Source organism: Lampetra fluviatilis, chromosome 2, assembly GCF_964198595.1.
Source record: "Lampetra fluviatilis chromosome 2, kcLamFluv1.1, whole genome shotgun sequence".
NCBI classification, from domain to species: Eukaryota; Metazoa; Chordata; class Hyperoartia; order Petromyzontiformes; family Petromyzontidae; genus Lampetra; species Lampetra fluviatilis.
Genome location: NC_136276.1, coordinates 34,329,322 through 34,355,724, shown reverse-complemented (window position 1 = coordinate 34,355,724; position 26,403 = coordinate 34,329,322). Strand labels below are relative to the sequence as shown.

The window sequence follows — 26,403 nt, the reverse complement described above, 5'->3', positions numbered from 1 at the left end:
TCTTTTGAGCCTTTGTCTCAAACGGTGTTAGACCAGAGGACGCCAAAAGGTGTACAAAAGGGCTGTACGCCTTTTGGCGTCCTCTGGTTAAGATGTGTTTTAACATCTTAACACCTGTTTTGTTGCTATTATCACGGTATTTGGTATTTTTCTTCACGCTGCTCAGACACCTGCGAAGAGGTTGTAGTGCCCACACTTCACCCCACTGCACACAACCGGCCTATCGACCAACTGCGGGTGAACCCTTTGACACTGCTGGGTGGACAGAGGTGGTGGTGGTAGTTGGGGGGGGGGGTGGTAGGATTTAAGAGCACAGTGTATGCGCGCGTTTAATTTGCGGCCGGAAATATAAGCTGCCGTTAAACCGAAATGCAAGCTAATTAAAATGACGTGCAGCGGCGTTTGGTGATGGAGCCGTAGCGAGCGGGGAGGGCTTGGTCCTGAGCGAGCCTCGTGCCGGTTGCCCCCCATGACGCTCGCTGCTTGACGAGTCGCAGTGCAAGAGGGGGGGGGGGGGGCTTCCCCTCCCCTCCGGGATGGAGCCCTGCTCGCACGCCACTGCATGATTCATTGCGCGACCCATTCACTTGGTTCAGCCAAAGTCTGGCAAATCGCTTCCTCGCATTGATTTGTTAAGTTGCGGCCTTTGTACAGAAACACAGCAAGATTCGACTTTCGCTGAAGCCTGGACAGCTTTCTACGGCCAGTGCTTTGTTTTAGCCGTAACGGTTCGGGACCCGCTGTTCCGGGAATCATCCATTTTTATATAAATTTGCCTTCTTCAGTCTGTCTTTCCGACAGACCTGTTCTTCACCTGAGGACGTCTGCTTGCGTTGTGGCCGAAACGTCGTGAGAATTATTTTATTATGTTTTATTTTTATTATTTTATCATTTCCCTTCTACGTGACTTTACCGAAACAACCAAAAAGATGAATCCCTGCAGTCACGAAAGCTTTAAATTTGCCTTATTTAATCCCGTTGATTGTTATCAACCTGTCCGTATGACTCTATGAATAAAGGGTACAATAATCTAGGATTACCGCACCTCTGATTAGCACGGTTGGCTACGTACGGTGCGAAAGAAATGAAACATACATCAATCACATCATGGATAGGCAAACGTTGCACTCTGGTGGCAGTACCGTACGCCGATGCCTACTCTAGGCCAGCCAAGCGGTGGTACAGCCTCCCCCACCCCACTCAGTTCGTTGACATCTGAAGGCCTCTCCAACCTTGCGACATCACACGTCATTGGCCATGTGACTTTCATTCATCTCGCGTCCATCAAACCAACTTAGTGCAACGACGACCATTCGTGGTGGTGGGGAGGCACAGGCCCCCAGCCCCCCCGTACACGGTCAGTCTTGGGTGCTTGAACCCTCAGCCGTGCACGGCTCCATCGAGCAGACGACGCTGGAGCAGATGAGCGAGGGAGGCATCGTCTGCTCTTCACACAGCGGACAACTGTACGGACGTGGTTCATGCCACCAGTGGATCTTCGCATTCTCATCTCCTTAGCAGCAGCTGAATGCTGCTCGCAGTCGTGGTCTCTACGTAGGTGAGCCGAGGGGTCCCGTGGTGGTGGTCCTGGTAAAAATAACTATTCTGAAGGAGCAGGGGGTAATGTGACATCTCACTGTGCAGCTTGAAATGTTACATTATTATCAACAATTAAATATTTCCGAGGACAAAGCCATGTTGGAAACATTGCAAAATCATGGCAGTGCGTTATTGCTCTTCCTTGTTGCTATAAACGCCGACACAGAATTCCTCCACTTGTTTTACAATGTTGTCTACTGCTCGACGAAGTCCTCCCGCTACGCCATATCGGTCGTGGGGGTTGTTTGACAATACTTCACTTTGCTGGTAAACACAGGTCGGTGAAGTGCGGCTGCCAAGCAACGGTTGTAGAATTCACGTGCCACTGATGTTAACTGTGGCCGCGAAATGAACTCGGATCATCATGAAGTCCTCACAAAGAGAAATAGAATTTGGTACGCGAGTGCAGCGGGGTCTTGCTGCTTCACAATTATCTCTTGCGTGCCGCTTCACTCTGCTGATGTTCTATGGCATGCTGTTAACGTCTTTGATGTTAGTGTCCACAATATAAACATGTTGGGGATTCTTTGGCAAAGCAGTCTTCTTTGGGGATGTAAATATACGTTGATTAATATCCAGCTCACGACCGCTAATTTTATGTAAATAAAAACATTGCATGTGTAATGTTTAAACAAGATAGAGCTGATACAAGATGTAAGTTAAAAGTCCTTAAGAATGTGGAAGGTTTTTTTTTCGAGATGATGTTGAATCTGGCAAAAAAATTGGTTTGTTCTGAAATTGAAACTGTCAAACATCAATCTCTTCTCTCCCTTGGGAGATTTCATTCCCAAGAAAATCTGCAGCCTGGATGATACAGATTGTAAATGAAGGCAGGTTTATCAAAAATATATAACGTATTCAATATCATTGCACCAAACGATTACCTTGTGAACTTTTAGCAATTTAATACGGAAGCATCGTTTATGATTTATAAATTGTTAGAATGGTTTCCACAGGAGAGTATGCTTCAAATTAAGTTCCGTCTCTTAGGGAATTCATATTGGGGGCAAGTTTTATATTTAAAATATTTGGATTTCAGATTCTTATGTTTTCAAAGACACATTTGTAGATACATTTTCACATTTCAGATTATTATGTTTCAAGGACACATTTCTAGATACATTTTCACATTTGAGGTTACTTTATACGACACAATAGCCTGATGCGTCTTCGTGCTAACAGACATGACATTACCGGATGCCACGTGGCAGCCACCTTTTGCGGGAAAGCACGGACACATGGCACTTTGTGTGACGTCATATTTCCGGAAAAATCCCAAAAAACTAACTTTGGATTGTCAGAAATTTCGTATCTAGGGCCAATTTTCCGATATTTTGGATGAATCCAAAGAACTGGAACGTATGCCTAATTAATATTTATCAGCTGTCTTAAGTTTGATGGAATTATTCAAGCTTACAGAGGCTGACTTCAGGACAGTATTCGTATTGTACGCGTGTCATCTTGGTATTAGGCATTTAACATTGTGTGAATTCAGCGACTTAAATCGATTCTTGGATTCACGATACACGCGTCGAATTGTGCGTGATAATTAATTACGTAGACACGTTATCATCACCAGCAGCCATGGTCATTTCTGGATGAAGGCTTCTACAACATTGTACCGTCATGATATATGTAAATGCACATTTTATGGAAAAAAATTACGCAGTACAACTTTATCCCATGTCGCTTGCAACACAAACGAGATGGTGAAAATAGGAGACGAGAAATGATTGACTTTTGAACAAAATTGTGATTCGAAATTGTGGCAATCCATTGTAGCGCTGTCAGGTGAATTGTCCCTGTCCTAATACAAGGAGATGCCTCTGCTTACGAACATTCGACTCACACGAACATTCAGAGATACTACAAAACTCTCCGTGTGTCCAGTTGCCCGTTCGAACCAAGAGTCGTAAGTTCAACCGCCGCACAATAGATGGTGGTGGTGACATCTACAACTGCAGAACGTGAAGAACCAGTGGCATCTACATCTACAGATTATGCAACTTTTAAAGCCATTCTCCGTGTTTAGTGTACATTCCGTAAAACATGTTTGGATTCGACAGAAGAGAAGTTAGGACTTATGAACAAATCGACTTACGAACAGACTTCTGGTAAGATATTTAATTAAAATAAAAAAGTTATTGCAGCATAATTGCTCGTGTTTTATCGTACATTGCCCACTTGCACCACACCATGAATTATTCAATGCTATTGAATCTGAGTATAACATTTTACATCTTGGCCACTATACTGACATGGGTCGGAAATATGGAATCTGACAAAAAAAGAAAACCCCCCCTTCAAAAGTGCGCATAGAAGCACCGAGAGATGGGCGCTTGGAATTACGCTGAGAGGATGAGGAGCACGCGGATTAGAGCACATCTACAAATTAGAGTGAAATGACAATTATTCTCAGGTTTTTTCGGTAAAGTCACGTAGGTAAAAACATTAAAATTAATGAAAGTAAAATAAAACAAAACAAAAATAAAATTCACGACGTTTCGGAGGCAACACAAGTCTCCGTCATCAGGTGGGACCGTCACAGCCGAATTAGCTGCATCAAGTGTGACGGTCCCACCTGATGACGGAGACTTGTGTTGCCTCCGAAACGTCGTGAATTTTATTTTTGTTTTGTTTTATTTTACTTTCATTAATTTTAATGTTTTTACCTACGTGACTTTACCGAAAAAACCTGAGAATATGAATCATTGCAGTCACGAAAGCTTCAAATCTAGAATGAAATGACAATGTTGACTTAAAAGATAGGAAGTGGGGTTGTGCAGGACACGTCGACAGAAAGGACGGGAGGCTGCGGTTGACGCCGAGCGCTGGTGCGGCATCCAGAGGAGAGGCATCGTCGGAGAGGATGAGCACCACGCAAATGTCAACTCCCTCGCCTGGTATGCAGGAGATCGCGGGTTCGATTGCGATGGATTTTTCTTCGGGTCCTCCGGTTTTTCACTCCACATTTAGAAACGTGCGTTTAAAGAGTTTGGCTGCTATAAATTTCCACGTGATGATAAGCCACTTCTTTGAGCAATCATTTGTGGCCAGGTTGCATCTGAAAAATAACTATATAGCTCAGTCGGGATGCCTAAAATGTAAAAGGTGCAGCTCTGCAATTACTTGACGATGCAAATTCTAGTGGAAGGGCCTCCACGAGAATAAGTTCCAGAAATCCCCCTCCTGAGGGTATTCGGCCTACTCTTCGACGCTGGCTAGACATCCTGGAAGAGGCGGGGGTTCTCACGACGAACCCCATTCATCCTGCTGGCTGGACAGAGGCGAGTGAAATTCAAGGTAAAACACAACCTTTTGTTTTAACTGCCGCGCTAAGAGATGAAATCGAACCGGCCAACCATTACACACCACGGCATCGTCCATCAATTTGTCTCGGTGCATTCTGCGATGATGTCTTTGTGTTGCGGACACATGCTTTGTAAGTGATGCCAGTGCATTTCTGAGGCGTCGACATTTCACTGGGACCGCTCAGCGGCGGAGGTTTTATTTGTGTTTGCGTAGCTGCAAGGCATGAATCGCGCTAAATCGTTCGTCGACCGCTTGATGCCGTTGCATAATTACGATTGGGCAGGATGTGGACGATGAGTATCGCGTTCAATGTTGCCTTTGTCATCCAAGGAAAATGTCTCGCTGGTGCTCCCCCCCACACACGGACACAGGAGACGTTGCAGTGTTTGGAATTGAGGACCACAGATAAAATACGGCGCTCGCCTGGAGCCCTGGCAGATTAGGGCTTTCGAAAAGTTGACTTTTTAGTGGATTTTTGTGGCTTTGACCGAATATTGCACTCCGTCCCTGGGAAGGGATTTAGATTATTCTCCTCGACGTTTCTGCCTATTATTTCCACGGGTATTTCTCGAAGCAAATGTGTGAATGACAATTTGTGAAAATAAAATGATGGTGCAATAATAAACGGTGAGATTATTTTAAACGCAATACGTAAAAAAAGCTCAATAAATAATGTATTACGTCTGGGAAAGTGTTGCCTCCTTGCGTAGTATGTGCGTATAATTTTGTCATTTTAATTATAATGAAAATATCAAGCTGTTTTCAGTGGCGTTTGTAGCAAAGCCCAGATAAATTTATTTCGATACACATCTTTAAAAAAATAAAGTTGATGTACTATCCTTTAAATAACGTTCACGACGGTTCAATGGGGGCGCTACGGTTAGAATTAATTCTGGGGACGCGCAAGTGTATTGTATCACTCCTTGCCTAATGATTCTACCAAGTCAATCACCAGCACAAGGAACTGATGGAAGATCCGCCGCAGGGATGAGCTTGGCTTCGGCCTTCGTAGAAGACAATGGAGCTGCGTCCAATCAAGGTCGAGCAACGCACAACAGGCTCGGCCATTTCCCTCACAAATGAACGCTGACAGTCGTCCTGTTGTGGACGTGCTGCGAGGGAGCGGCGGTTGCTCTAAACGTCGCCTGCTACATACTTTTCCTTTGAATGCCACACACCAGAGGTCGCAACCGGGTACCCGATACCCGTACCCTACCCGATACCCGGCTACCTGTTCCCTGCCGGGTACGGGTACGGGTAGCCGTTTGCGACCCTGGTGCGGCCGGGTACGGGTCCGGGTAGGCCGTGAGTCACTGGTGAATCACCGTTTGTCACTCATTTCGGGTAGGGTACGGGTAGGGTACGGGGTACCCATTTGCGACCCTGGTGCGGCCGGGTACGGGTAAGGAATCAAACCCCGTTTGCGACCTCTGCCACACACACGGTGTTATTCACAAATATGTTGAGTTTCTTTGCCTTCTGCGAACGCGGTGAAGTGCAATCCGTTGATACGCATGGACCGTATGTTGAACTTCTTTCGCACCGTACGTAGCCAACCGTGACAATCGGAGCACTGCCCGTTAACGAATACACGAATGCACTCGCTTACATGGGGGAGGTACAAGCTCCCAATGGCATCGAAAGGACGACCAGACTCAACGCACAGTTGTTGTGGTGCCATTCGCTTTTCAAATGCAAGACAAGAGAGCGAGGATTTTCTGTTTGCACATAGTCACTTTAAGATGTTTTCTTGTTCATGTTTTTGTTTTTTTTGTTTGTTGCGGTTGCACCCGATTCAAGAGCCGAATGGCTCACGGCAAAACCTAATAAATGAAACTTGAAACTTGAGTGTACCACGGCGGAGTTTCCACCAGGTGGTGCTGTGTTGGTGTTTTTTTGGTGCGTGTCCGCAGGCCCAAAAATCTCGCTCATAAATACTGACTCCCGTTTAACTGGCTCACTTTGCACTTGCAAATCAAATTATATTGTGACCGATCCAGGATGCGATGTACAGAGCTGACACGACTATAAAAGTTACATCCTGGTAACAGAGCTATCAGAAAAATATATCTGCCATAACAATAACTTTGGCTGTTTTAAAGCACTTGTTTTTCCGTTTACTTGCTTAGTGGTGAATGCACCGAGCCATGGACCTGGCAACGCAAGTTTGATTCCCTTCCACGGCTAATAGAAGTCACTCGCCACCGATGTTCACCACCGACGTTTAGCAGTGGCCAGGAATGAAACTCAACGCATTGCGAAAACTCCCGCTCATTGTGGTGAAATATGGTGAAATGACCCCTGTGAATGAAACGCGTGGGGAGGCCTTCATCCAGCAGTGGATTGACAAAGGGCTGTAGATATACTTGCTCGTCTGTTTGGTAAATATGCCATTTTTGTAAACATTCACGACAGTATTTGCGAGTACGTTATTCAAAAGGGATGCTGAAATAAACTAATAACACTGTGTCGTCACGTCAGTTCCGTGATGTAAATTGAAAAGAGTTGTGGTCAGATGTGCAAACACATTTTTAAAACTTGTTTTCCACAGAACCAAGTTACGGGCTCTTCTAGCCGATTCATTTTTTCCCCTTCCTCTCACCCACCTTCCCTTCAAACAACATTCGACTTGCTTTGCAAACAGTCCAGAGGGGTCCAGGGCTATGCAGCTAAGTAACCCGATAATATATTGACTCTTGCTAGTTACGTTTTTGGACCTCTACAGAAGTGATCCCCGCCCCCGCCTGCTTATTCGTACATTTGGACAAAAATAATAAGTAGAACGATATTGGCTTTGAGGTCTTGACACGGCCTCAGTGAGAATTTGTAACTGAAAAAACGCAAAGTTGTTTAAAAGCCCTGTTTGGCACCAGGCGCCCCTGAGAGCTTGTGGTGGTGCTTTTAAAATATTCTGGCCACCTGGCACAGCTATGGATTTTATAACCGGTCTGACTGCAGAGATATCTTTTAATATATATACGCACACACACACGTATAACTGAGCTGCCTTACCATACCTAGCTGAAGTCATCCACCAGACTGCACGTGTCTTCAGGGGAGCTGTGTTAAGAGGAAGCCAAGTAAAATCTAGAGTTAATACCCCCGTGTCGTAATACCTCCCTCCGCATAGTTCCAACTGCCGATTAGACGGGCACGGCCATAGGGCCCCCCCCACCCAACTCCTCCTCCTCCTCCCACCTTCCTGAGCGTGGCCCTCGATTGGGCTGCCCGACGCGGCGGATTGACAGAGTTTGAAGCGCAAGGCGGGCCAATTTGGAAATCAGTGCGATCTGTGCCTTTCAGAGCTCCAGGCCGCATGTCTTGGATCTCATTCAACCAAAACTGGGCTGGGGGACCGGTATTTAATTCTGGCAGCGAGGGCTGAGCAACAAGTGAAAGAGAGAGAGGGAGCGAGAGGAGAGAGAGAGAGTGGCCGGGTTGGGAGTTGCTTTCCAGATGCAGGGCTTGCGAGCTGCAGTGCGCAACACGGGGATCGGGCTGAGGGCGTTTTTTGCAGAGAAGGTAGAGTCTGCTGTTGTAAACGACCTCTGAATTGCGGTGTCTGTTTTGCGACCAAAAAAAAAACCTTTTTGTTGGGAGGATCTGCAAAATGTTTGAAATTTTTGGTTTTGATTTAAAACTGTTTTGCGGAGTTTGCGCACTGTAAATAAATATTGAGGACCGCTAGAAAATAAACTCCTGCGGTGACGTTTGAAGATATAAATGTTACTCATTTAGAAATTTACAAACATTAAAAACATGTAACTATAAATCAGTTCCTATAAATCTCTGTTTGTAAGATAATAAAAAAGTGCTTTTTAGAGTTAATGGGAATTTTTACAGCAAACCCACCGAGTTGAGGCTATCACAAATTGCAGTAAATTAACCAGAGCAATATCACAATCTTGGATCTGCCAGCTCTCTCGTATCAAAGACCCAGGGCTCTGGGCAGCAGCAGCAGTTCTCCGCGTCGCTCCGCGAGCTCTCGTTATTTTTGGATTCTCCGCCGAGCGTTCGCTGCCCCGACGCTGGGCGTCCGGACGGCCTCCTCCGCCGGGAGGGCACAACGAGGACACATGGCCATGCCGGATGGGGGGCGGCTGTCCAGCTGCTGCCTGCTGCTGCTGTTGGGGATGAGCGCGTGCCGAGCGCGGGCCCAGGGTGGCGCGGGGGCCTCCTCGGCACGCGGCGGCGCCGGCGGCGGCCGCTCCGTCGGCTCGGCCTCTTCCCCGTCGGGAGGCGTGGACGCCTCGGGCCGGCGCTACCACCGGCTGCAGCACGGCGCCTGCACCTACACCTTCCTGCTGCCCGAGCTTGTGGGGGCGGCGGACGGCTCCGGCTCCGGCTGCAGGGCGGCCCCGGCGGCGGGGGGCGGCCCCCCCTTCCCGTCGCCGTCGCTCAGCGGCAACGCCCTGCAGCGCGACGCGCCCCCGCCCCCCGCCGCCGCCGAGCCCGACTGGGCGCTGCAGCGCCTGCAGCAGCTGGAGGTGGCGATGGAGAACAACACGCACTGGCTGCGCAAGGTAGGCGCCTCCTACGGGGCTCGCTCGACCTGCGGCTGAACTAGAGATTGGCACGGCCACCGCCAGCCTACCATCTGTTGTAGGTGCCCCCCCTGCCCCCGAGTTAGCTGAATGGCATTATTCACAAATCAATTTGCTTCGAAAATTGAATTATTTTTTCAACTGCATTTTTGTTTGTTTACTTTGACATAATAAATGACCAAGTGACCGTTGGGGAAATTTAAAATATATTGGGGGTTTTCATGCAGGGCTTGTCATTGAATGCTGTCGGAAAGTAATTAGATTTTTTGCAAGTGTGTCATTTTTGTATTTCATCGAGTGGCAAAGTGGCCTTGTGCTGCCCAGGATGCGTCAGAACGCATCCGAGCTCCTACATCTCGGAAAGTCAAACCCTGTTACACATTTCCTGGCTATGCCCCCTTATCCATCCCGTGCGATTTTTTATAATGAAATCTAAATTAAGCTTCTGCTTGGCCCAATTATACAGGAATTAATTTTTACTTCATGCTGAACTTCATATATTTCTGCCAACTCCAGTGGCCTGCACTTGTAGATTTGAGGGGAAATGAAACTGCGGCGAAATTGGACTTTTAACGATTAAATTACGCGGTGGAATGACGGCTTACTTAGTGCTGGGCCGACAGCCGCGTGTCTCTCACGAGCCGTGTTCAGGCGCTGCACGCGGTGGCTGGGGTGCGGTAAACTCTGGGGTAAGCCACGTTCCTACTGCGTCCCCTACTCCGTGATCTCCCGTCTCGCGGCGTGAGCCAGACTCGCAACCTTAGACTTGCGTTCGGGACCAGACGCATTGGCGTGCGCGCGTCCCACCTCCGCAAAAATGTAGAAAATCCTTGAATGCGGCACCTTGCTCAGGAAACCAGGCACTGACCCCCACCGCTTTACAAATTTGTATTTTGCTGAGCAGTCGTGTCCACTAAGGCTCGGGTTGAAAAGCAGCTGATTAGCACTTATGATGTGGGGGGGGGGGTTCTATAGAAACTGTGCTGTTTCTGCGCCGACCTTTCAAAAGTGGCGTGCATGTAAGCGGGAGGAGGGCACTACCACACACTCTATTGCTCTAATCTAAAACAGCACATATGCCACCGAAAACCAGCGAAGGGGAAAAAAATAGACAGACAGCGTTTGTCCAATTAATAGGGCGTAACGTTAAACTAGCGCACAGGCATTGCCGTCCGCGGTGTAACGGTCATCAGCGCGTTGGACTTGGCAACTCAGAGGTCACCGGTTCGATTCGATCTCCCGGCACTGCAGTGGTTAAACAACGGTTGCTTTAAATCGTAAATAATCTTGCCCATCGCTGGGTACAAGCCCAGTGAAAGTTGACAGGCGGGGTCGTGTGTCGTGTGGGGAAAAGAGTGGATTGCTCCAACACCTTCCAAGACGTCTGGCTTAAAATAATCTCTTGGAGGGGCTGTCTTCAAGCTGCCCTCGAGTAGAGGTTCTTCTGGTAGCAGTGGTGTGGGTAGCTTTACCTTTTTTTTTATGAAACTGCATGCACTAAGCATACATAGCCTGCACCTCATCACTCTAATAAAAGCTTCGTTTCACCGGAATAACTTTGCTTTTTAGTGCAATCGTTGAAGAATTTATTTATTTACTCATGGGCTGTGGATAATTTAACAATAAGCAGCCACATATGCCGCGTTGAGCAAGGTGGGAGGGCTGGCAGGGGGCGGGGTAGACAAAATATATTATGCAATTGTTTGCGAGAAATATTTTGGAATTGCGAGTTGGCGCGCCTGCCTGCCTTGCCTGCCTGCGTGCGTGTGCGAGCGTGGGTGAGTGCGTGCGTGAGCGCGTGTGCCAGTGTGCGTGTGTGCGAGCGAGTGCATCCGTGTGCGGGTGCGTGCGTGCGTGAGTCCGTGCGTGCGTGAGTCCGTGAGTGAGTGAGCGAGCCCTTCGCTCGTGGTGCTGTGCAAGACGCGGGGTCAAGCGCGGGGGGGGGGGTGGATGGGGGTAGAGCGCCCGAGTGTTTACAGACGCGGCGTGGGGACCGCCGACTCCTTCGTGTTCACACGCCGTGGCTGAGCTCAGCTCCGTCTGGGGCCCAAGGGTTTTTAAACGCCACGCGGCATCGCGCGTTGGGAAACGCGCGGACGGAAAAAAACGCTGCCGCAGCGCTGGGAAGGAAGCGGTCTTCGTCGCTCGGGCGGCGCTGACTCAATTCGTAACGAGGCCGAAAGTTGCGAGAGCACGCAGCCGTTACGCTGCTGCGGATGCTGCTGCTGCTGCTGTTGCTAACAAGTCGAGAGTCGCCACCGTGGAAGCAACGGTCAGCACGCCGGACCTGGCGATCGCTCGCTCATATTCAATCTCCCGGTGGGGCAGTTGAAGAAATGGGGAAAAGTTTTTTCTACTTGAAATCCACCCCCCCCCACTCCATCTCTGTCCACCAAGCAGTATAAAAAGGGTTCAAGACGTCTGTCCAGTGTGGAAGAGTAGGCCAACTACTATCTAGAGGGGGGGGGGGGCACCCTTGAGCCCCCGCTAGCGGAGGCCCTTCCGGCAGCAGTGGCGTGAGCCGGCAATTGCAGGGCTGCACCTTGACCTTGCCCCCCCCCACCGCATGCCCCCTCCCTTTTCAGTGACATTGCAGCCCTCAAATCTTTTTCTCTCCGCTGGTGCAACAGCAGCAGCAGCAGCAGCTTGTGTATTCTGCACAAACGTAGAAATTGTGCAAATTAATCTTCGTCAGGGATGAAATAAAAAAAGTTGTACCAAGAAGAGGGGTCTAAAATGGAGCTGGCGAAAGGCCTCCACTGGTCACTGCTTTTAATGACCCTATTGGGGGTCAATTAGTGCTTGAGAAAAGGCAGCTTACTTGCAAGAGGTAGTCCTCAACTGGACACGTCACCTTTGGTGATGAATGATCCTTCGACCCCTGGAGATCGAGTCTATACTTTTCTGTTTCTCTCGCGCCCACGGGATTGAAGCCTGCGGTGTTTTACGTTTGCCCCGGTTTCTCACTGCTTGCAAGACGAGCGTTCGTTGCAACAGTAGCAGCCGTAGCAGCAGCGCCGGCGACAGGGGGCACACCGTGGCGAGAGAACGTGGCGGTGGTAGTGGTGGCGGTGGTGTTGGTCAGAGTTGGCCGGCGTCTGTCGATTAGCCGCAGACGTACAGTGCGTGGTGGCTAAAAATAGTCTCGCACGGTATCATCTGTGCTGCGTCGGAGCGTAGGGGGCACGAGCGCTAGAGGGAGAACAGCCACCTTCTTCTACTACCCTGCTTAAAGTTCAGGCCAGCCACCTCCCCTCCACCCTCTCCTCTAATTGTTACATTCAGTTCTACAAATTTGGTACAGAAATAGAGGACAATTAAGCGATGGGCATCGCAGCCTTTCTTCACAAACACGGCGGTGAGAGCCAGAGCAGAACGCACGACAGCCGCAAGCGGATTGCAACGTTACTCATTCTGCTTAGCGTTCAACGTTTGTTTCGCGATCGTTTGACACCGGCGAAGTTGTGCCCCAACTTCCCATGCCCTCTCCCAAGTGACGAACTGTCCCTGTATAAGACGGCGCTTCTCGCCACACCAAGAATGCGCACTTGCACTTTTGACAGCATGGAAGTTTAAAACGCGACATTTCCACGGAAGGGGAAGCGGCAGTTAACACGGAATGCAGGACGAATAGCTTTCATTCTGGGGCTCCTACACTTCCATTTCTCCCGTTGGCTCCCCATTGATGGGTGCCACGGTGGCGAGATGTTAACTACCTCGCCTGGTATGCAGGAGGTCGTGGGTTCGATCCTGATCCTGACGCCTGCTGTATATGGACTTTGCGTGTCTCTCTCTCCATGGTCACGTGGATTTTTCTCCGGCTCCTCTGGTTTTTCCCTCCACATTTAGAATCAACATGCGTTTATAGCATCTGCCTGCTATACATTTCCACACGATAAGCAACTTCGTTGATCTACCATTTGTGGCCAAGTTGCTTCTGAAAAAGAGCTGTATACCTCAGGGGGCCTTACCTGGCATGCCTTACGGATTGGCGTGCGTTGGTCTTGCAAAACTGGCCATCACTGCTCCCGTTCGCACGAACAAATATTCCCGGCACTGCATCAAAAAAAACAATTAGGGTGCTTGGCAGGGGATGATGCGGTTCCTTAAGCTGTGCTTGGGAAATGTTGCTACGAGTTAACGCTTTGCTGGCCTAACAAAAAAAATCCGTGAATGAATTAAGAAATGAATTCTCCATTCACACAACACACACCTCCTCCTGCCCCTGAAGCACAATTTAAATAAACCCTGCAATACGCAATGTGTTTTTGGCCGACCGCTGCAACAGAAAATCGTAACGCATGCGCTGTCGCTGCGCATTCTGTGGCTGGTGTCGTGTAATGTTCGCCACTTTTTCCAGCGCCCCAATAACAACCACATACCCAAGTTCTGCTGTATTTTGGGGTCGCATAGCCAGACATGGTGCGTTAATAAAGAGTTCTTGATAGCCTGGGACATTGCGCAGTGTGTCAATGCCACCCACAACATTACCCAATACCACCACCGACCACCACCACGATACCAACACGGCTACTGTACAACATTCTGGCAACCGCTTCTGCCATCGCTACCAACATAACCACGATCAAGACCACTGCTACTACTACCAACAAAGTTACTATAACTAGCACCACCACCATTACTACCAATACCCCCATCAACACCACCACCACAAGCAAAGCTACCACTAGCAGCGCCACCACTGCCAACATCACCACTCTCACAGCAACATCAACCACTCCTCTCAACACTGCGACTACTAACACTACCACCAACATTACAACCGCCAGTACTACCCCCACCACCACCACCAGCAGCCGCAGCAATAACACAAACACCCTAACAATCCTCACCATGACGACCATCGCCACCACCACCACCCTGCTTTGTGGCTAAATTCATTTTTGTACATTCTGCTGAGGCCTATTCCTTATATTGGGGGTTAGGGAACACGCTTCATGGCTGCACATAACGTGTTCTTCACGGTTTGGGAAGTTATGTTCTTGACAGATTTCAAGCACTGCCTTTAGCGGCGGCGGCAATTCGACAGCGATAAAAAAAGTATACGGTCTTGCGTGTGCAGACCGGAAACAAATAACATTGTGTACGCAAACAGATACGTTCAATAGTAACACGTGAAAGGGATCCTGCCCCCCCCACCCCCCAGAATGCTTTGCATGTCAAGCTGACATGTCAAGATGACACGCATATCTCCTTGGGGGTGTCCGTTATGATTTGCTGTTAAATGCTTCGAAGGTTTTTGCAGTTTTGCTCAAAAGGTCTCCAAAGTGTTTTTCGGATTGTCCTGCAGTGCTGCAGTAAAAACCAAGGACACATTTGACCACTGCTTTGCTGCGGATAACATTCATTTCCACATATAACATCATTATCATCATCATTATCATCATCGTCGTCGTCGTATGTCACTACCAACTTAATGTGAAGTTGTTTCGGATGTTCACGGTCATTTATTTACAATTATTTTCCATCAAAAGTGTTTACACATTGCTTCAAGCCCGTTCAGAGAATCGTGGAACCATACTCTTAGGTTTTTTTCGGTAAAGTCACGTAGGGGAAAATAAAGAAATAAAAGAAGCAAATAATAATAGAAATAGAAAAATAAATATTATTTATTTATTTTTACCTACGTGACTTTACCGAAAAAAACCTAAGAGTATGAATCCTTGCAGTCACGAAAGCTTCAAATCTAGAATCGTGGAACCGTTTCTTTTCGCCGTATCAGAGAATTAAACTTGAACTTTGTTCTGGGCTGCGTAAACATAGCTGCGTATAAAACCGCCCACACATAGGCAGCACGATATTTTGATGCAAAACAAATGGCCGAGGCCAATGGGGGGGGAGGAGGAGGAGGGGATGGAGAGAGGGGGGTTAAGTATCAGGGGGTGAATGGAGCTGTGAGTCAGCAGTCTTTCCTGACAAAGTGCTGATGTCAGCCAACCTTCCGCAGAGAGCGAGAAAGACATAGCCACTGGCAAACTATCTATCTGCAAAAATAAACTCCGGAAGCAATAGTTGATTAAATAGTTTACTGCTCCTTCGCCATTTTTTGACTGAAGATGAAGCTAAACAAAATCCTACATCCTCATCGCATAACAACAAAGCTCATGTCCCCCCCCCTCCCTCCCCAGCTCGCCGCCGCCCACTCACAACATTTATTTATGTTTTTAAACATGTTTTCTGGACAGTGTACATGTAACGATAAAAGGATGCAGCTTCGTGTGGAATCCGGTTGCTTGAACGTTTCTGGTTAAATTGCCGTGGGTTTACGACGGTAGGGTCAGGCCAGGGTCACCCGACGAGCTCTGTATTTCACGCTAAGAAGAAATGACACTTCTTACATTTTTCTCTTTCTTCCCGTCGTTACACTGTGTGCCCCCCCCCCCCCCGTTGGCTGTAAACTTGGCAGGAAATTGGCTGACGCACACGGTAGCTCCTCGGAAGACCTGGGGACAGAGGCTTTGTTGTGCTAAGCGCTCTTAACCGCCGCTCACTCGTAAATCCCCTGGCATGACAAGGAGCGGCAATTATATTAAAATGCATTCTGGTTTATTTTGGGTCAAAACCACGAAGAAAGTTTTATTGGCCCCGCTAAAAAAGCTTAAATGCGCAGCCCTGCAATTGCCCAGTGGCACCAATGCCGGCAGAACGGCCTCCACTTTGAGCCTCTCCACAACACAATACGTTGGGCCGAGTCTTGCACGCCGGCGAGACGTCTTGAGAAGCGGTGTTAGTACAGACACTTTACCCCCACCATACGCGACGCGCCCACCGACTAACTTTGGTGGACCTGTTAATTGACTGCTTCGTGACGTTATTAAATTGAGGGCCATCATCTTCGTATTCACGCGCATTGCGGCTCTTGAAATAGTTTTAGTTATCGAATTCGAATAAAAAAATGGCTTTCCTTGTAATTTCTATTCCCTGATTGAAGAGAAGAAAGTTGATTGGATAAACTTTCGCACTGAATCGTTGGTCTCTTTTTTTCAAGAGGGTCCTGCTTTCAGTTTTTACTTTAAAGAAGTTTTCAGCCAATGAATTAACATTTAAAAACTGTCACACGCGGAGATCGAACCATACCGGCCACCTCTAGGAGTCCAGTGTGCTAACCATTGCAACCAGGGCTTTACACAGCTCGTTAAATTAGCGTCGTGGTGTTAATGCTTCATTACGGGATGCCATCTTGGCTCATTCGTACATTTATTCGCGTATACTGGTGATTCGCGGAGGCTGGATGTGTAATTTACCACCTGCTCTTGCGTTGCCCAGTTTTGTATGTGGGAGAAACTATGTAGCATTGATTGACATTGAATGCTGTGTTGTGTGTGTGTGCTTAGTAAGGCACAAGGCAGGCTTCGTCCTTCCTTGACTGCAGTTACTGGGAAGTTCGTTTTTGGAAGAACAGAAAGTTTAAAAACTCCTTCAAATTTGTATTGAGATGCAGTCACATTCCATCATCATCATCACCAGCCATGGTCAATCCACTGCTGGATGAAGGCCTCCCCAAGCAGTCACCACATGTCACGCTCCTGCGATGTATTAATCTGGCTAGCATCTGCACGTGAGCTAATTGCATCGCTCCATCTCCCTGGCAGGCTACCTCTTCGATGTGTTCCATTCCTTGGCTGCCACCCCTTCATTATTCTTGACCATCGGCCATCATCCCTTCTGCCAATGTACCCTCTCCAAGCCCAATTAAGTCCATTTACAGCAACTTTTTTATGCGAACTGAAACTTCAAAAAATATGTGATGACGTTTTGAGTGGCATATTTGTGCCAGTAAGTGCGTGGCTTGCAAATGGAAGGTTTCAAAATTTCAAAAACCCAGTTGGGGGCTGGCTTAGGCCATCATCACTCCATAAACAGTGGTTGTCCTATGGAAAGACTCTTCCTCGCGCCAGGAGGATGAGGAAAAATCCACTGGGGTCTCACGGTTGTAAGCAGAAGAGTGCCCGCTCACGCCACTGCTAGGGGAAGGTGCCACAACGAGAGGGAGCTCAGGAGAGGCCCTGCAGAGAGTATTTACGGCCCTGTGCTGGCATGGCCATGATGTAATAGGGCGCTAAAGCACTTTAAAAAATTAGTTTCCCAAGAGGTTTGCTTTCAAATGCAGTCTAAACACCGATCGAGTGGCAAATAAATGGAAACCACGGTCCTCGTTAAAGGGTGAACTGGGTCACAGCCACCCAAACTATTACTTTAACATTTTCAAGAGTTGTAATTATTGGCAGGAGCTTTCACGCAGCACCTTTTCATCTAAGTGGACCCTCATGGCCATGTCTAATGGTGATAATCAGCGAAACCTCCGGGCTATTTGCGTTGTAATGATAACGCCGGGAGTTCTCGTGGAGACGAGAAACGGAGCCGGGTGTCCCCGAAGGAAAAGCCCAAGCGAAAGACAAACACATCCCGCCCTTCCCTTCTTCACCTCCCACTCCTTAAGCACACACACACACTCGGTGGCCGTAGTAGTGACGTGGTCCAGCAGTAGCACGTCTGTTGCTTGTGGCAGAGCTGGGCGGTTCGAATTCCGCGGTCCACCACGGTTAATTATGCGGGGCGGGGTAAAGATTTTAAAGAATTCTACGCTATTGTGTGCCGGGCCAAATTTTGAAATATTGCGAAAATTTACTGGGAAACGCACAGCGATTGTCGCCCCTTATTGCGAAAGGCATAGAAATAGAGTACTGAGACTCAGCGATGCTTTCCTGGTTTAATCAGCGTAATAATAAATACTGTCAAACGCATAGATGCTACGAACTCAACTACAATACTGTATTACGAACTCAACTACCATACAAGGGGAAGTAGCACATCTCTTGTTTTAGACATTGGGAGTGGGCCTGGAGCTTTCTGTCAGCTTTCTGGGGTCTCTGGGGAGGTCACGACCGCGTACCCAACGCAGCCATTGCAGCTGCGCGAGTCACAGTACTGGACCTCACGCATTTCCCCTCGGCATCACGAGGAGGAGGGGGGGTGATGCCAACTCCAGCTACAAGCGATGATGAAATTCTTGCTTGCAACTTTAATCAGCTAGACGAGACCAGGCTATTGTGGATTTGAATAGAGTGATTGGATAGATGTATGTCAGTGCATGCAGTGGGAATATGGCAGGCGTAACTTAAGAGATGGCAAGCCGATGGTCAGCGGGCACAGCCCAATGATAGGTACTGGTGCCAAGGACACAGGCCCATATTCTCTGTTCCATCACAATGTAGTCCAGCAAGCATCACCACACACACAAAGACACACACACGCGCGCGAACGCACGCGCATTCATGAACCCCACTTTGGAGGAACATTGTTGTGTCTGCCTGCACTAAATCAGATCCGGAATTGTACACAGTCCAGACGAAAGCTGGGGTCAGAGTTTTTAAGTCTTTGCATATTTGTCTTGTAAGCCCATTCATTAGACTGCGCTGCCCAGGCAAGGCATTCAAGGCAGCACGTTAAAACACTGCCCCGTCTGGATATGTATGTGTGTGTGTTGAACTTCTTTCGCACCGTACGTAGCCAACCATGCTAATTGGAGATGCGGGGGAAGGAAAAAAAATGCATCTCATGAGAGCCCCATGAAGTGCTCGTTATGCGCGGTTATCTGTCTATAGATATCACACAACGGTTGCCAATCTACTAAACGTGCAAAACACCAAGACACATCATCGGAAGTTGAAAACTACACGTAAATGCGGGTACGCCAAATACACGGCCATGTCATGTGTGGTGGAGTTAAGCGTGGGTACGTCTTTAACCCACCCCCCCCTGCCTCTGTTCACTCAGCCTTACACCACAGTCGTTCTATTGGCAAGTTGAGCGTGGTGGGGCAGAGTGTAGGTTCTCCAGTGTGGAGGAGCTGGTCAAAATACGTTCTAGAGGAGCTCTCCCTTCTGGTAGCAGTGGACTGAGCAAGTACTTCACCTTTACCTTTCATTGACCTCTTCGGATCGCCTTCTTCTAAGTCCTCCGAGGTCAAGGGCTCATTTCCTGGGGCGATCGGGCCATTGCCAGTGCAGCTGCCCCATGCTATGAAATGACGCTTTGCCTTTGCTAATAAGACAGTCATTAGATATGCTTAAGTCCGTCTTGAAAGCTGAACTCTTTAAACTGGCTTCTACCCTCTAGATCTGGATGTTTACCCTGTAGGTTATGTTCATTTCCTGCATTCCATACATGGAGGCGCAATGGGATCTATGTAGGAAATGCGCCCTACAAATAAACGTTATGTTTAGGCTTTTAAATAAACTATTTTCTCTATACAGTATATTGTAGTGTAACTTCTCCCTATTATTTTAGCGAGGTATCTATGAATGGATCAGCCCATACTGTATCGCACCCTCGTCTCCCATTCCCTTCAATTGGCGCGGGGAGTTTATGTTACGCGATGTGGGGGGAGCGGGGAGAAGGGAGGCAATGTGGTAGGTCACGGGGATTAGTGTGAAAAGGCCAAATCGCCCAATAGACTCCCCCCAGCCCCCAAAGGGTACAGCACATCCGGCCAAGTGCCACCGGCTGTGGGCCAGTTGTGGCTGTTGTGGTTTGTTTTCCAGGAGCCGTGAATGGCACGTGGCTCCGGCTTGGAACACGTTACATGGTGTACTTGCGTTTCTATCACTCCTTTGCTGAAGCAGCAAACATCGCGCACGCAGATCCGTTGAGATACTCATGAGAGCACCGCCTCGAGGCACAACTCTTGTTTTCAACCCTTAGCCAGTAGTGGAAATTCCACGTTCCTTTCGCGTGGGCGAGCCAAGACCTAGGACAATCACTGGCGACTTCAACACGACGTGGCACTTATTTTAACGTCAAAGTCAAGCGTCGGGGATTTCCCTTTCACATGAGCATTGGGGTAGTGCTCACCTCCTGTTTACAGCCCTGAGCCAGTGGTGGAAATTCCACATTCCTTGGTGGTGAGGGGGGCGGGCGGGTCTCTCCAAAGGACAACCACTGGTGACTTTGCCAGAAAGTGGCAATAATTATATTGACACTGGCAGGAAGATGGGCCGATTCAACCCCGAACCAGAGATTGAACTCTCAACCTTCCGATCGCAAGCCGTTTTGCCCTGCCGTTGAGCCACCTGGCCAGATGCCGGGCCTGACCGTGCTTGCGTGTGAAGTGCAAATCTAAGTATACATTTTCACACGCGATTAATGATGTTAAACTGCAAAAACTGAGAGCGAATATTGAAATAACGTTGCCCATTATTTAATGTTTACGTTACACAATTTCTCAAACATGCGATCGTCCAAATCGACCGCGAGAAAACCTGTAACCTGAAAAAAGTTCGCGAGCGGCGTCGCTCGCAATATAAACAGGGGTCCATTACTTGGCTGACCTCCAAAGGGCCGATCTCTGTTAGAGCCATAAATCTGCCCGAATTCAAGTGAAAAATCTCTGTGCCAAATGCCAACTCGGTAGCATTATAGGGGCTTCTGGAAACGATCCATACAAGATGTTCCCAGTCAAAATGTTATGTTTGAGGTACCATAAAACCAAATGTGGGCAAACACAGACTCAGTCGGGGAGGCCGAGGTGGTAGGGGGAAGGGAAGCGATAAGGTTTGTGCCGCTGCCTATCTGCACGAGATGTCTGTGCCACTTTGTTCCTGCCCGTTTTACGAGACCCGTTATCTTGGAGTGGGGGCCTCCGAAACTAAATTCAAAGCAGCCAATGTCCGGTTTTTTTTAACGAAGGGGGAGAAAAAAACTCCAGTGTTTATTTTACATTTTTGTTGAGTCATAAGATGCTGTTTTGAAGTGACAAAAAAGGGACAGTTACAGTACGTTGAGTTGAAACATACTTTTGCGGAATTTTTTTCCTTCCGACTCCACAAAGCGTGTGCAAGCTCGTGTGGTGTTATTTAAGTGAATGTTGAGATTTCAATTGATGCTCTACACATCCAGACCACTTCACACCGAACCCTTGTCCAGACACGTGTCTTGACCCCGTGACAGATAAGCCCCCCTCTCTCAAACATTCCAGCAGGCAATCTGAATGAATCTGTTACATAAATCTACATTTTCCTCCAAACTAACCCAACCCTCACCCCCTTTGCCTGCACTTTTATTGCTAAGAAAAATTATGTCTAAATACTGTATATACAGATTGTACTTGAAACAGAATATTACCAAAAAATAATGGCATGGCCTCTTAAAATCCAGTTTTAAATCACATTTAGAAGCAATGAAATAACACTAGAATTAATCATATACTTTGATAGAACCCAAAATTAATTGTTACAACAAAATGACCGGCAGACTAAATAAGGCCTTTAATCTTATCGACCTAAATAAAGTTTAAGTGTTCTTGCAAGCCTCTAACCGAATTGTGATCATATCGCCATGTGAAGTTTAATATACGAACGCATATGATATGTTGGCCTCACGTTAATGTCTGCGCATGTGGGAAACTGCAGGACTTAGCAGACAGAAGCATATGCAAGCACAGAAGTGGATGTGTAGTTTGTAACGATGAGATAATTCCAGGCCCTATAGACCGTCATTTCCGAGGTCCGCAGAGGGCTTCGGAGCCTTCGGGCTTCAATGATAAACCACGAAGAACTATACTCTTAGTTCTTTCGGTAAAGTCACGTAGGTAAAAAATGAAATTAAAATTAATAAAAATAAATTAATAAAAATAATTAAAATTAATAATTTATTATTTTATTTTTATTAACTTTAATTTCATTTTTTACCTACGTGACTTTACCGAAAGAACTAAGAGTATGAATCCTTGCAGTCACGAAAGCTTCAAATCTAGAATTAACACGAAGAACTAACGTGGAATAACATCTAAACTACTCTCAGTAAGAAATATGTAGAAAATAACCTCCAGGATTTGTTTTTCTTTCAAAAACGTAATTTTTTCTAACCTCTTCATAGGACCCACGTTATCCGTGCATTTTCCACCTTCGTCCAGATACGAAGCCTTCCCGAGGCAGAATCTTGATGCCCCTTTGCTGATTCCAACGCGCGAGTATTCGCACGTGCAGTTTTATTCGTAGTGACTTTAAAATTGCCAGAAGGGAGCAAGACTCCAATTGTCTCCCCGGTGATGGTCCTCGTCTCGTGGGCGGTTATATTCCTCCTGAAGAGGGGCTAGAGACCAGATTTTTCACACACACACACAAAAAGGCTAGAAATGTGATTTAGTCAAATATAGTGTTATGTACGCACTGCATGTTGAACTTCTCGCACCGTACATTCCCAACCGTGGCTAATCGGAGGTGCGGGGGAATGTACAACAAACTAAACACACAAACAGCAGCTCTTACAGCGATGAGTTTCACTGCTACATCCGTACGTGACGTCACTGTAAAAGAGCCCCCCCCCCCTTCATTAATATTCGTGTCCGCGTGGAAATTTACACTCACGCACAAGAAGGTCGCGCACTCCACATGCCGCACACCTCCCCTCATTAATAATCATGAGCGGGTGACGTCACTTCACATGCCGCACCCCTCCACAATAACGATGAGGGGGTGACGTCACTCCACATGCCGCACCCCTCCACAATAACCATGAGGGGGTGACGTCACTCCACATGCCGCACCCCTCCCCTCATTAATAATCATGAGCGGGTGACGTCACTTCACATGCCGCACCCCTCCACAATAACGATGAGGGGGTGACGTCACTCCACATGCCGCACCCCTCCACAATAACCATGAGGGGGTGACGTCACTCCACATGCCGCACCCCTCCCCTCATTAATAATCATGAGCGGGTGACGTCACTTCACATGCCGCACCCCTCCACAATAACCATTAGCGGGTGACGTCACTCCACATGCCGCACCCCTCCACAATAACCATTAGCGGGTGACGTCACTCCACATGCCGCACCCCTCCACAATAACCATGAGGGGGGTGACGTCACTCCACATGCCGCACCCCTCCCCTCATTAATAATCATGAGCGGGTGACGTCACTTCACATGCCGCACCCCTCCACAATAACCATTAGCGGGTGACGTCACTCCACATGCCGCACCCCTCCACAATAACCATTAGCGGGTGACGTCACTCCACATGCCGCACCCCTCCACAATAACCATGAGGGGGTGACGTCACTCCACATGCCGCACCCCTCCCCTCATTAATAATCATGAGCGGGTGACGTCACTTCACATGCCGCACCCCTCCACAATAACCATTAGCGGGTGACGTCACTCCACATGCCGCACCCCTCCACAATAACCATTAGCGGGTGACGTCACTCCACATGCCGCACCCCTCCACAATAACCATTAGCGGGTGACGTCACTTCGCATGAGCTGAACAATTTTTTATTTAAAACTTGCTGTAATATAAATCGTCCTTGGACGGGCAAAAAAGCTCGTACATTAATAGGCCAATAGCGCTAAGTTGCACACTTCAGTATTGTCCACCACATTGATTTTTTTTTACCGAAATTGACACAAATCAAATAAAAAAAAACTTTTTCTCTCTCCCAACGATTCAAAGTAACGTTTTCATACCTTCTCGTCTTCTTCCTTGCCGAAGAAACTTGTCATTCAGACTCTGTCTACTCGACAGACCTGCTCTCCACCTGAGGACGTCTGCTTGCGTTGTGGCCGAAACGTCGTGAGAATTATTTTATTATGTTTTATTTTTAATATTTTATTATTTCCATTCTACGCGACTTTACCGAAATAAACCAAGAAGATAACTTGAACCCCTCGGGATGTTTTCACGAGAATTATCGCCGCTCCAACTGATTCAGGAATCGCGTTGGAGGATCGTGAGGGGTTGTGGGTGGGGGCAGGCGGGGGGAGTCGTAAATTAATTATTTTGGTGCCGTAAATATAAGATTGGTCGTCGCGTTTGAATGTGGACGTCGTAAAACCACGCGCGGGCGAGTGCGAATCTGACTGTCGTAAACCGGAGCGTCACCGTAGAAAGTTTTAGCCCAAGGGGCCGTCCATAAATGACGTCACGCGCCTAGACGGGGTGGGGTCAGACATTTGTGACGATTCTAGATCTGAAGCTTTCGTGACTGCAAGGAATCATCTTCTTAGGTTTTTTCGGTAAAGTCACGTAGAAAGTAAAAACCTAAGAAGATTTGTGACGATGTGTGACGAAGGGGGGGGGGGGGGGTGAGAAATGTGACGTCACATCAAAATGCGCAAACTTTAAATAAATAAATATTTGTTATAACAACACTTTATTGTTATAACAACACTCCTAAATACGCACTACAATGACAATAGTTTAAAGCGATTTGAAGCGTGTTATATTTTCAAAATGGAAATATGGTTTGGGGGGGGGCAGAGCTATGTGACGTCATATTTGAGGGGGGTCTGACTTTTTGTGACGCCGTGTGACGAGGGGGGGGGGGGGTAAAAAATCGTCCAAAATCGCGTGACGTCATTTATGGACGGCCCCAAACTTTTTAGCGGCATTTAAAAATCTAAAACATTCGTACAATCGATACTTCGTTGAATGTTAACGTTTCGAAAATTGGGCTTTTATAAAATAAAAAAATCCGGACAGAGTAACCACGAAGTGACGGAGACTTCACGGCGCCTGTGCCAGGCTAGGTGCACTTTGAGGCCACGTGAAGTGTCGAAGTCTCGCTGACAGGAAGAGGTCTCGGGGACAGACCCAGCAGGTGCCATGGGTTGGTGAGAACTGAGATGACCGGCAGATGCACCCAGCTTTGCCCCCCGACTGTTGTGTTCCCTGTTCCTGTTCCCATGAACAGGGAAAACAGAGTGACAGACACACTCACGCTTACCCTTTGGTTCTTTCGGTAAAGTCACGTAGGTAGAAAAATAAAATAAAACAAACAATAATATTTTGATTTAAAGCTTTCGTGACTGCAGGGATTCATATTCTTGGTTCTTTCGGTAAAGTCACGTAGAAGGGAAATAATAAAATAAAAAAAATATTAAACAATAATATACCACGACGTTTCGATCGCAACACAAGCGGTCGTCCTCAGGCAGTGGAAGTGCTGAGCCAGCGAGAGAGCTGTTACAACAAGAACACTCACACTTGCTCCATTCTAGTCTGAGATGGTGATTCATGGACAAACCACGAAGGGCCTCACTGACCACGTGGGCTTTGGCCCTCGACCATCACACGGGGTGCGCCGCGTGCGATGGTCAGGCGCTGTAGTCCGACGTTTCGCTCTCCACGTGCTGGGAGTTTATTCAGGAACTGACTCGGATCAGCTCAATAAGCTGTACAGCATTGCCGGCTGCTGACGCTTTTGCCACTTGTTCCTGATGCTGATTGGAACAGCTCTCTCATCTCGGCCGGCAGATTTAGTTTTTTTTACCTTTAGGGAGCGCTATTCCTTTCATATGCACACGTGGTGGAGTTTTCACCCGGCGCTCCGGTTTCCTCCGAGACAAACAAAACACTTTTTCACAGGAAGCTTTTATATTTTTTTGTAGTGGAGAGTGCGTGGAAAGGAGGCGTGAGGAGGAGGGGAGTGAGACTTGAGGAGAGAGGCAGGCAGGAGAAAGTCCACGGATGCTTTTGAAGACGGTGAGGGCGATTGGATTGGGAACCGTGGGAGTGATGCATAGCCGTCAACCCAGACGGTTTACCCCGTATGCTTGTGCAGGGAGATTGAGTTTTCAGGTCCATACGGCGTGCAGCCGTTTCAATACTGGCACACAAAATAATTGTCTATTTGTTTGTGTTTCTCCCTTGTGGTGATGGGACTTTGTAGGATGAACGTTGAGGTTTTGTCAGGGGCACGGGGTGACCGATGAGGTCTGAATTGGTCTGTGAGAAGGTAGGGCACTGATAAGGGGTTGACAGGCATCGTGACGGGAGGGAGTATTGCGGTGATGTGGTGATGTTTATGGTGCGGGTGAGAAATCTGGCAGAGGTGTTTTGATTAATCGAGAGTTTGTAGTAGCGGGAGTCGGGGGGGAGGGGGAGGCCTTTTGAGGGATGGGATGAAGGCACAAAACGACG

General features: G+C 47.9%; 1 protein-coding gene across 1 annotated transcript in view; it reads left to right on the top strand.

Moving 5' to 3' along the window:
* Positions 1–8,130: 8,130 nt before the first annotated feature.
* LOC144946201 (angiopoietin-2-like) overlaps positions 8,131–26,403 on the top strand; it is a 35,440-nt gene continuing 17,167 nt past the window's right edge. The window contains exon 1 of the mRNA XM_078875043.1: positions 8,131–9,434. Coding sequence (XP_078731169.1) covers positions 8,988–9,434 — 447 coding nt within the window. The 5' untranslated portion in view covers positions 8,131–8,987. The remainder of the gene's footprint in view (positions 9,435–26,403) is intronic.